The 12,473-nt window shown below is 44.9% G+C and overlaps 1 protein-coding gene and 1 long non-coding RNA gene across 2 annotated transcripts; one reads left to right on the forward strand and one right to left on the reverse strand.

Annotated features, from left to right (window-relative positions):
- Positions 1-144: 144 nt before the first annotated feature.
- LOC120667888 (probable kinase CHARK) lies at positions 145-8,007 on the forward strand. The gene is given in 3 exon segments (XM_039947878.1): positions 145-1,604; positions 1,607-2,445; positions 7,081-8,007. Coding segments are annotated over 3 exon segments (2,850 nt in total). The 5' UTR covers positions 145-287; the 3' UTR covers positions 7,775-8,007.
- A 3,936-nt stretch (positions 8,008-11,943) lies between these two features.
- LOC120695924 lies at positions 11,944-12,473 on the reverse strand. The gene is made up of 2 exons (XR_005683949.1): positions 12,352-12,473; positions 11,944-12,277 (listed from the first exon to the last, which is right to left on the reverse strand). It is a non-coding gene; the product is annotated as an uncharacterized LOC120695924 (long non-coding RNA).

Here is a 12,473-nt window from a genome sequence, read left to right on the forward strand (position 1 = left end):
GTGACGTTGGAGTTTAGACGTATGGGCGGTTTTGGTGAACTTTCGACTTCAATCGATGCAATAATTAAAAGAATGTTGTGCGCGGACTACTGGTTGGAGAGGCGATCGAAGACTTCGAGTCTTCTTGGGGTGGGGCTGGCGGCGCCGCGCCGGGGCAAGGATTATTGTAGTTGATACAACTCAGCCGCCCTGTCCATTGATTTGGCTTCCTGCTGCTTGCTTTGTTTGCCGCTGTTGTCTCCCAACCCAACCGTTCCGTGTAGATCGCGCTCACGACGCCGTCGATCATGCCGTGGATGCAGAGCGCGCCCCACGGCCGCCGGCCGAGCCGAGCCAAGCTTGCATCTGGGGCGGTGAGGCTGCTGGACCGGCTGAAACTGCCGGCGAGGACGGCGCTGCTGCTCTGGGTGCTGGGCTGGTCGCTCTTCTCCTTGTGGATCCTCTCCTCCATGAGGTCCCAGGCCGTCGAGACGCGCCGCGAGGCGCTCGCCAACATGTGCGAGGAGCGCGCGCGGCTGGTCGAGGACAAGGTCAAGGCCAGTATGACCCACCTCCAGGCGCTGGCCATCCTTGTCTCCACCTTCCACCACTCCAAGAGCCCATCCGCCATGGACCAGCAGACCTTCGCGAGGTACGTCGAGCGCACGGAGACGCTGACGAGCGGGCTGGCGTACGCCGCGCGGGTGATGCACGCCGAGCGGGAGCTGTTCGAGCGGCAGCAGGCATGGAGCATCAAGCAGACGTACACCTCCAAGTACTCCTCCGGTCCGGCCTCCGCCGGTCCGGCGGAGGAGTACGCCCCCGTCATCTTCGCGCAGGACGCCTACAAGCATGTCGTCTCCTTCGACATGCTCACGGGGAACGAAGACAAAGAGAATGTACTGCGGGCTAGAGAATCAGGCAAGGTTGTTCTGACTGCTCCTTTCAAGCTGCTCAATAATCGCATCGGAGTGATCCTGACGTATGCAGCGTACAAGTCTGAGCTTCGCCCAAATGCGACGGAGCTGCATCGCGTGCAGTCTGCTATAGGCTACTTGGGCGGCATATTTGACATAGAAACACATGTTGATAGCCTGCTTCACCAGCTTGCAGGCAAACAGTCCATCATGGTGAGCTTGTACGATACTACCAGCAGTGAGAGCCCGATTCGTATATACGGTGGTGCAAATGAAACTACTGGCACTACTGACATGATCCACATCAGCAGCCTGGACTTCGGTGATCCATTGAGGAAGCATCAGATGCATTGCTGGTTCTTGCAAAGGCCGCCTTTGCCATGGCCTGCAATAGCATCATCGGTCGGAACTCTTGTGGTTTCTTTACTTATTGGATACAGCATGATGATTCATTTTACTGACAGTGACAAACGGACTGCCAAAGTTATCCAGGCAGCACATGAACAGAACTGCCTGAAAAGTCAAAAGGATAGCTATCTTTCCAGACCGTACAGAGAAGGTGCTCCTTTCTTCCAGAAAGGAAGCCCCAGAAATGGCGATCCAGAATTCCAGATGAGGAGCTCGATGGGAATGTGGACCAGAAGGAGATGGAGGGGTTGCATAGGAGTGTGGAGCTGCAGGACAAGACCGAGGGGAATCTGGAGGAGCCGGGGACAGAGGTTAAGGAATTACTAACAAAAGATGCTAGGATTCAGTGTTTATCTTCTCGGTTTGGCAACTTGAGCATAAAGTTAGGGAGCATTAGCCTTCTCGGATTGGTGCTCTGCATTCTTATCATTGGTGCTTTTCACCAGCCATTTAATCAGGGTTTGGGCAAGAGAAGGGGGGATCGTAACATAACGCTTAAAATTTTTGGTTGGTCGCGTCGTAGGTTGTTGGTTTCTACGCTCCATGGTAACACTGATGTTAAGGCTAGAAAATATCAGGAAGAGACTACTCAGATACAAAACGGAACAGTCAGGCCTCATCTGCCAGCACACAAGTCAAACATAACAACGGTAGGCCCCTGGATTGCTTTAGTTTCAGTCATCATGCTTGTACTTGGTATTGCTATATGGCTTCTGCTGCGGTGCAACCGTCGGAAGAGAGCGCAACAAAACGAGCTGGATCTCTTGGGAGGAATAATGGGGCCTAGACGATTCCAGCTACATGAGCTGGTGGCTGCGACGGGCAACTTTGCAGATGAGAAGAAGCTCGGGCGAGGAGGGTTTGGCCATGTGTACAAAGGCTACTTGAGGGACCAGGACCTTCATGTGGCCATCAAGGTGTTGTGTAAAAAGCAATCTTCTCAAGAACAGTCTGAGCAAGGGTTGAGGGAGTTCAAGGCAGAGGTGAAGGTCATGGCCCAGCTGAGGCACAGAAACATTGTCAAGCTTGTGGGTTGGTGCGACAGCAAGAAACGGCTCCTGCTCGTTTATGAACTTATGGCTCAAGGCAGCCTTGACAATCATCTCTACGACCCAGAGAAAATTTTAACTTGGCAACAAAGGTACCTTTCCTATCCTGTCAAATCTCGCAGCTTAATTATCTGATTGAACACTCAAACATCAACCGTTTGAGCATCTCCAACAATTCTCCAATATAATGAGCTAATAATGGGAATGTCCCAAGATTTATTTTATGGTTATTGGAGGAGTTGCTTTTGCAGTTCAATAATAATATTATCTTAATTTGACTAACGTATTGGGAGAGTTTCAACACTCCCTTTCGGCCTCGTTTGGTTGGAGGGGCACTGAAGGGGATCAGAGAGGGTTAGGAGGGGTTAAATCCCCGTCAAGTCAAAATCCATCTCTCAATTCCCTCCAATAATCCCCCTCCATCCCCTTGTGAAGGGGATTAACCATACTGAACAAGGTCTATCTGGAGAGAGAGATAGGGTGGATTATTGGTTTATCCTAATAATTATTCTGAAAAGGAAAAAAAAGTAAAGTTGGTCTGCCGGAGCACTACTTTTTCCACAAACTCCCTAATATAGAAGTTGGACGAGGAATGAGGATTTTTGGCCCATGTATTTGTAATAGGCCCAGCCCATAGCAATGTATATCTATATACTTGAAGTTTAGCAATGGAATAAGAGTACGAGAGTCTTCCCAAATTCTTCATGATATCAGAGCCGATGGTGGTGATTCTGGCGGAGAGCACGACGAAGGCAGTGAACTAGGTGCTGTATTCGGGCGCAGCCATGGAGACGGTGCGGAAGTCGGCGGCGGGCACGAACAGGCACTCCACGGCGCCCGCGCGGGAGCTGGACGAGATGACAGAGCACGCGGCGCTTGAGGTGCGCCTCGCGGCGGCGCGCAACGTGCGGGCGCGGGCCGAGGCCGCGGCGCTGCTGCAGGCGACAGGATGGGATGGTCGCCGAGCGCCAGCTGCTGGAGGCGGCGACGGTGGAATTGGAGCGCTCGCGTCTCAGGGAGGAGCAACTGGAGGAGCTCGCTGTGGCCCGCCGGGGTTTTGTTGGCGCCCATTCTTAAGATGAGGCTGTGGTTGCCGGATTGGAGACGGAGTGCTCCAAGCTGCGCGTGGAGAAGGGCCGATTGGAGGAGCAGTTGGAGATGGCGAGGGCGTCCGCCCATGATGTCCAGCCTTAGGGCAGAGATGGAATCAAGCTTCGATGAATTCAAGAGGAACTCGGAGGTAGAAAAGCAGGGGATGGAGGAGAAGCTCCACGAGACACCGATGCAATGGGAGGCTCTGCAATCCAGAAAGGCGGATATGGAGGCGAAGGTTGGTTTTTTTGGAGGTGGCACTCTCGGCGTCTATTGCTAGGAACAACGAATTGGAGTCGGTGGTCGATGAAATGAAGATGGAGATGCCTGCTGCAAGGAAGGAGGAAAATCAAAGAATTGAACAAGTTCTTGAAATTGGCTACACTAGAGAAATTGGTCAGCTTGCTCGTTATGCGGACAAAGGAGATGACATCCTATACCAAGCAACTGGTGGCGAATTCAGAACAAGAATTATGCGGACAAAGGAGATGCCATCCTATACCAAGCAACTTGTGGCGAATTCAGAACAAGAAAAAAGGGTGGAAGTGATGTCAAATAACATCAAGCTAGAAGGTATTCATGGTAAAGCACTTTCATGTATGAGAATCCCTCACTCTAAATGGATATTGGATTCTGGAGCTTCCAAACATGTCACAGGTGCACAAAATGAGTTTTTGACATACAAACAATATCCATCTACACATAAGGAGAGCATCCAAACTGCTGACGGGACATGTCAACCCATCAAAGGTATTGGTACTGTTAATTGCACACCATCAATTAATTTGACATCAGTTCTATATGTTCCATCATTTCCTGTAAATCTATTATCATTGAGTTCTCTAGTTGATCAAATAGATTGTTGAGTTATTTTTGATCGAGAGCATTGCATTATTCAAGAAAGGAGGACAGGAAAGGAAATTGGGATTGGTGTTAGGCATGGAGGATTGTGGTATCTTGAGCAAAAGGAGGATGGCCGGCTTATAGATGTTGCTTTGGTAGCCGGTATGAATGAAGATGAAGCAAGAGTGATGCTTCAACATTGTCGATTGGGCCACTTATCATTTGATACTGTGGCTAAAGTGTTTCCAGAGATGATGAGTAAGGCAGACAAGAGGAAACTTATATGCGATGCATGTGAGTATGGGAAGCAAACAAGAGCAACATATATAAGCAGGGGACTTAGAAGCCTATCTCCTTTTATGTTTATTCACTCTGATGTGTGGACTTGCCCAATTGTCTCAGTCAGTGGAATGAAGTACTTTGTTACCTTCATTGATTGCCATTCATGTGTAACATGGATATACCTCAAGAAACACAAGAGTGAAGTGCTTAAATGTTTTCAAGATTTTTGCTCACTCATCAGGAATCAATATGATGGTCAGATTAAGGTATTAAGGATGGAAAATGGAACAGAGTATGTGAATAATGAGTTTGGTAATTTTCTATCAGCCCAGGGGATATTGCATCAAACCACTTGTCCAGATACTCCCCAAAATGGAGTAGCTGAAAGAAAGAATCGGCATATTTTGGAAGTTACACGTTCACTGATGTATACTATGAATGTGCCAAAAAATTTATGGAGTGAGGTAGTGATGACAGTTGTATATTTGATCAATCGCACGCCTTCCAGATTGCTTGGTTAGAAAACTCCTTATGAGATGCTAAGAGGAGTTAATGAATTTATTGTTCCACCTAAGGTATTTGGGTGCACTTGCTTCGTCAGGGATCATAGGCCTTCTGTTGGAAAGTTGGATCCTCGAGCAGTCAAATGCATATTTGTGGGTTATTCATCAAGTCAAAAGGGGTACAAGTGTCGGTGTCCCACTGAACATCGTCTCTTTGTAAGTATGAATGTGACATTTAGGTAATCAGAACCTTATTATGGCGAGAAGACTGACTTAAGTTCCTTGTTTGAACTTGGTGATCTGAGCATAAATTAGGATTATCGAGATTGGAGAACCATGGTGTCATAAGTTGTCCAATTGAGCAAAATCAAAGGAGAATGGAAGCAGTGATTACTGGCTCTATTCCACAACCAAGAATGGAGACAATTATGAGTGACTTGGATCCAACTCCTTGTCAAGAGGACAGTTCTGTAGGTGATGACCCACGATATAAGGGCCCATTGAGAGTGTATACGAGGAGGACACGTACATCTCAATAAGAGGTTCCTGGAATAACTTCTGAATCAGAAACCCCTCAAGAGATTGTTGATGTGTCACCAACTTCTTCGACTAAGATTGAAGAGGAGGTGTATATGGAGATACCCCCTGGTTACTCTAGACCTGAAGTGATTGGACAGGTATGTAGACTAAAGAAGTCTCTATATAGTCTTAAGCAATCTCCACGAGCATGGTTTGATAGGTTCAAACGTGCACTGTGTGTTATGCACTACAAACAATGCAATGGAGATCATACACTATTCTATAGACATTTGGGCGCAAGATCACGGTGCTAGCTGTATATGTGGATGACATTGTCATTACAGGTGATGATGAAAGAGAGATCATTCGCCTTAAAGAAAATCTAAATAAGGAGTTTGAGGTCAAGGACCTTGGTCAACTCAGATACTTTCTTGGTATTGAGATAGCACAGAATCCAAAGGGCATTTTCCTTTCACAGAGAAAGTATGTTCTGGACTTGCTTAGTGAGACAGGCATGCTTGAATGTTGGCCTGTATCAACACCAATTGATCCTAATCACAAGTTATGTGCTGACTCAGGTAATCCAGTGAATAAGGAAATATATCAGAGGCTTGTTGGGCGCCTTATTATCTATGTCATACAAGGCCTGACATATCCTATGCAGTGAGTGTTGTTAGTCGATATATGCACCACCCAAGGAGTGGGCATTTGGATGCAGTTTATCGGATCCTAATATACCTCAAGAGTAGTCCAGGAAAGGGGTTGATGTTTAAAAGTCATGGCTACCTAAATGTGGAAGGCTATTGCGATGCGGATTGGGCGAGCTGCCTTGATGATAGGAGATCTACTTCAGGTTATTGTGTATTCGTTGGCGGAAACTTAGTGTCATGGAGGAGCAAGAAGCAATCAGTCGTGTCCCGTTCAACCGCTGAAGCAGAATATAGAGCAATGTCTCTTGGGGTGAGCGAAATGCTATGGGTGAGAAATTTTTTATCAGAGTTAAATGTGCTAAGAAAAGGCCCCTTGATGGTTTGCTAATAATCCCGTTCAATATGATAGAACCAAACATGTGGAGATAGATCGCGTCTTCATCAAGGAGAAAATAGATGATGATATATTGGAATTAAGCCATGTAAACTCATGTAATCAAGTAGCTGACTGTTTAACAAAAGGTTTAGGAGTAATTTAGTAAAGGAATGTAATTTAGCATGTAACAAGATGGGAATGATAGATTTTTTTTTGAGATAGATGGGAATGATAGATATATCACTCATCTTGAGGGGGAGTGTTAGCCCATGTATTTGTAATAGGCTCAGCAGCCCATAGCAATGTATATGTATATACTTGAAGTTTAGCAACGGAATAAGAGTTCGAGAGTCTTCCCAAATTCTTCAAGGATTTACTGGAGATGCTCTTCGTCTGTTTAATTTTGCTTACAATATATATCGCTACTCAAACTCATGTCAAAATTGGCCATGGTACATATAGGTTCAAGATTGTGCTTGATCTTTGCTCTGGTTTGCTCTACCTCCACCGTGACTGCGAGAAATGCATTGTGCACGGAGACATCAAGCCTGCAAATGTCATGCTCGATGCGTCGCACAACGCGAAGCTCGGTGACTTCGGGCTGGCAAGGCTCGTGGAGCACGGGGGAGAGCCGCAGACAACACAGGTGGTCGCGGGGACACCCGGATACATCGACCCGGAGTTCGTCAACAACCGCTGGCCTCGCACCGAGCTGGACGTGTACAGCTTTGGCGTCGTCCTCCTGGAGATCGCCTGCGGCAAGCGGCCGGCGTCGAGGCAGCCGGACGGAGCCTCATCGCTGCTAGCCTTTGTCCACGGCTTGTACGACCATGGCATGGCTCTTGATGCTGCAGATCGGAGGCTGAACGGCGAGTTCGATCGGCGGCAGATGGAGCGCGTGATCGTTACGGGCCTCTGGTGCGCGCACCAAGACCCGACGCTGCGGCCGTCCATGGCGCAAGCCATGGATGTTCTGCGATCTGCGGATGCGGAGTTGCCGGTAATTCCGGCAGGGCACGACGCACGGCACATTCGCTCCTTGGAGGAACAGGCTTATGGTGACCTACTGCCGGTTGGGGATGGTTCTGTGCGTGGAGTCACCCCAAGTGCGTATTTTACTTCCAAGGATTCAGTTTATCTACTTGCAGAAGAATGAGGAACTAACTCTTTCTTGTGAACAGCAAGATTGTATATGTTCTCAACGGGGCTGCTTCTCTTATATTCTCTGCTAGCCTGGGTCCACGTACGGCTTGTATATGAAATATTTTTGTATTTTCTTCGGACTTTGTTGTAGTATTTTTCAAGGAAAAAAATTGCATTCTGTATTGTGTGTATATTTAGTATGTATACTCTCCAACTAGGAAGACCACCCGCGCATTTGCGCTGCTAGATGTTACCATCTCTAATATTATATTTTAAATTATTTAATTATTTATATTTATTATTTGTGCGGCTAGGTGTAAGTATATTTAAGGTTACATTTTTTAATTGGTTTTCATAAAGCAATTTTTTTGTTGATGAAAATCATGATCTATTAAAGCTATTTTGAGAATCAATAATTTGATTTTAATTTCATACTCCTAGGTTTGAATTGGATACCATTTTGAGATAGTTCTAAGTTTGTATACGTTTATTAAAAAATATTTAGTTTCACTAAAGTGTAAATTTTTTAATAGTACTCAAAGTTGTGTTTTAAGGATTGCATCAATGGCAAACAGATTATTATTCATTTGGAGGTAGTATTATTTTTGAAATAAGAAATTTTTTATACATTTTTTAAAGTTTATGTGTTACAGTTAATGTTGTAGCGTAATGTTTTTATTTATTTAATTTGGATTCTATGTCAATGATTTGCGGCAGCTTCTTGGCGTCTTCCTGGTACTCACCTGCTATTGCTGCTGCTTCTTGTTTGTTGTTATCTTGGTTGCTCAAGGGGAGAGACAAAAAGGAGAGGTTTACTCTATCATTCCCAGCTTAATTCGTAGATAGAGCGTGTGAATCCTATTCACCCCAACCATTCATTTCTTCGTTATTTCCCCTAGTCCAATAATAGTTCCTCCACACTCCACACTCCACTTCTTCGCGTCGTCCACTCCGTATCCTCGCTTGCTTATGGCCTTTCCTTTTTCTTATTTTTCTTTTTCCTTATTTTTTCTCATCCCCCTTATCGTTTCCAATGGAATATGGATTTAGTGCACCTATTTTGTTCCTCTTTTAGCCTTGAGTACTTATTTAATCAATTCAAATATGATGCAACTGATTTGACTAAGACAGTGAGAAAAACAATGGTTGAAATAAGGTTGTTTCTGGGTTTTTTCAGCGCCATTTATTAGTTTCAACATGACTTTTGATTGAAATGTTAGTAAATAGAACACATATTAATTTTGTCTGTACATATTTCGATTGTATGCTAAAAGTAATATTACAATTATTCAACTAAAATGATAGTATTTCTCTGTAAACTGTGAGGCTTCAACTTTTCTACTTTTTTCAGCATGGTGCTGTGGCATGCAAATATTTTTCTGAAGCTTGTTTGGAATTTTTTTTATCAATGTTTTTGCCTGCAGAAAAAATGAATTAAAAATTTTGATAGTAATTTTTAAGAATCTCCTAGCTTACCCAATGCTAATTGTTTGGAGTCTTGTTACTATGTTATATATTGGATTAGTTTCTTTATAATGGCATCGTGGGCAATATTTAGTCAAACACAGTGGTATTTTAGGCTGATTTTATCATAATGGCAGGAGTGGGTAATTTCAATTTCTTTTATTTTCTCCGATTAACGTGGGAATTTTTAGACCTTGCGATCAAATGTGGAGGTTCTGTTTGTTAGCCAAATAATAAGATATCTCTGTACACTATGAGGCTACAACTTTTCTACTTTTTCCGATGTGGTGCTATAGTATGCAAATATTTTTTTTGAAGCTTGTCTGAATTTTTTTTATCAATGTTTATGCCCATAGATAAAATGAATTAAAAATCATGATTGTAATTTTAAGAATCTTCTAGCTTATCCAACGCTAATTGTTTGGAGTCTCATTACTATATTAAATATTAGATTAATTTCTTTATAATGGCTTCGTGGGCTATATTTAGTTAGACACAGGGGTATTTTGGGTCGATTTTTATCGTAATGACAGTGGTTGGATTAATTTCTTTATAATGGCATGGTGGGATATATTTAGTCAGACACAGAGGTATTTTGGGTCGATTTTTATTATAATGGCTGTGGTGGGTAATTTAAATTTTTCTTAATTTTTTGATTAATGTGGGAATTTCTAAACCTTGAGAGCGAACATAAAAACTCCGTTAGTTGGCCAAATAATAAGATAACAGATGTCAGCCCCCGAGCGTGCTTGCCGGCTTAAATGGTGTCGCGGCTCATGTCGGAGTCCAGAGCTTCCGTTTGTCACTGTCAGTAAATTGAATTATTATCATGCAACCAACAAGTAAAGAAACCACAAGAGTTCCGCACGATGCTGCTGCTGCCAGCCATGGATAAGGCGGCCTTTGCAAGAACCAGCAATGCATCTGATGCTTCCTCAGCTCAATGGATCACCGAAGTCCAGGATGCCGATGCGGATCATGTCAATAGTGCCAGTAGTTTCATTTGCACCACCGTACAAATATGTCGCTGTATCGTACAAGCTCACCATGATGGATTGTTTGCCTGCTGCAAGCTGGTGAAGCAATCTACCAACATGTCAAATATGCCGCCCAAGTAGCCTACAGCAGACTTGTACGCAGCATACGTCAAGATCACTCCGATGCGATCATTGAGCAGCTTGAAAGGAGCAGTCAGAACAACCTTGCCTGATTCTCTAGCCCGCAGTACAATCTCGCGGTCCTCGTTCCCTTCCCCGTTAGCATGTCGAAGGAGACGACATGCTTGAAGGCATCCTGCGCGAAGATGACGGACGAGGGCGTACACCCAGAGCAGTAGCGCCGTCCGGCAACAGCCTGTCCTGCACCAGCAGCCACGCCGCCGCCACGGCCTTTTCCGCCAACCCCGCCCCGCCGCGGTCACCTCCGATCCTCGAGGCTCCCAGCAGAGCAACATCTATCGCCCTCGCCCCGCCGATGCCTTGCCTCGGCTCCGGCGGCCGTGGGGCGCGCTCTGCATCCACGACATGATCGACGGCGTCGGCGGTGCATAGAGGTAACTTTTAGGTACACTTCCAATCATTTTTAGTTTAAAATTTTGTACTATTTTCTTAAAATAGGATCACATTTTGAAAAATCACTACAAAATTTTGAACTAAAGAGAGTTGAAAGTGCACCTAAAAACCATCAAGTTGGACTTCTAGGCGAAAGGGTTGGGCTGGGGAACAACAGCGGCAGACAAAGCGAGCAAATCACGCCGCCGAGCTGTATCAGTCAACTCAGCACAAGGCCTCCGCACTGCTTTCTTTATTGAATATATATGTTAATGGCTTTTGCTACCGCAACAAAAAGGTTGCGTGGTTCTGTACTTGTGATCAGCAATATAAAAGACTAAAACTCAACAGATTATCCACAAAGAGTAGATCGCCTATCTATAAAAGTAGTAGTATTATAAAATCAGATTTGTTGATGTCATTTTCATATGCCCAAGTGAACCTTACATATTGGGTGATACTATTATTAGAGTAAATTGCACTCCCCCCCAAACTTATCCCGTATTTCCACTTGGGTCTCTAACTTCTCAAATCATCCATATGAGTTTCTAAAGATTGTTAAGTGATCCATCTGATGTTCCAAACGCAACACGCGAGCATCCTGGAGGTCGTGGCGAGATGGGGAGGGCGGTGCCGGTGGCGTGGGAGCAGAAGGGGTGATGCAGCTGTGAGAGTTGGGCGGGGTGGTTGGCATTTCCCATGTGTGAAAAGGAGTTTTAGCAATCCAACCTTTGCTTTGGTATATTTGGATCAAAGAGAGATATGTTTAGGTAATTTGCTAAAAAAATAGGAATAACATTCCATATACCAAATCTACTGGAGCCATTTTTTAGTGAATTTTAGGTATCCCAACAGTTTTTAGGAATATATATGGATATATCAAATCTCCTGAAGAGGCTCCTAGCAAATCCCCTGAAGATGCTCTTGGAGCCTACTTCCGGCCACAGCTACACCCTTTGGTTGGCTTTTAGTTTTCTTTGAAAGCCACAGCCGGTTGGTAGTCAACCAAACGGACCCCAAGTCTATTTTCAACAAAAGCAGAGTAAGATTTCTTTTCCGCAAAAAAACAGTCCATACATATTCTCAACTTGTTCCACTCAGACCATAAGAGGAGATTATTGTCATATGGGGATCGTCCCAGTTCAATCGCGGCTAACTTGTTGGAACATTCTGCGACAAAAGTTGGCTAATGTCAAGGCCTAGGATCTTCAAGACGGACATCAAGCCCTGATTTAGCATTGAAAATTGGACATACACATGGGATAACGTTCAAACAGCACTGCAGCTGCTGGAGCCGCCCAATGACGATCTCCTGATCAAACCTTGCATAAGTTCACACTTCAAATAAACTATGTACAAACAAAGTATTAAAAGAAGTTCAAAGCAGATACACTCCACGTCAATGACAATGCCCAAGGCCTCATTTACAAGGGGTGCTGACCAGTCAACCACGAGGGGCAGCCATTTGCTGCTTCTTGATCCTACCCCCAGCCTTCACCATGCTGGAAGACAGATACGAGTTATAAAACAGAATGAAGCCTAAAACAGCAGATATATTGAGATTGTATTGACAGACCTGATATCGTGAGGGGTTATAAATATCCACTGAGACCCCTGCGCGACGGCAAAATCTACTAGGGTATCTAAGCTTATTTTGCGGCTCACCGCATCCTGCCAAATTCAGATGCCACCAATTAC

The sequence above is a fragment of the Panicum virgatum genome, chromosome 2K (genome assembly GCF_016808335.1).
Source record: "Panicum virgatum strain AP13 chromosome 2K, P.virgatum_v5, whole genome shotgun sequence".
NCBI lineage: Eukaryota > Viridiplantae > Streptophyta > Magnoliopsida > Poales > Poaceae > Panicum > Panicum virgatum.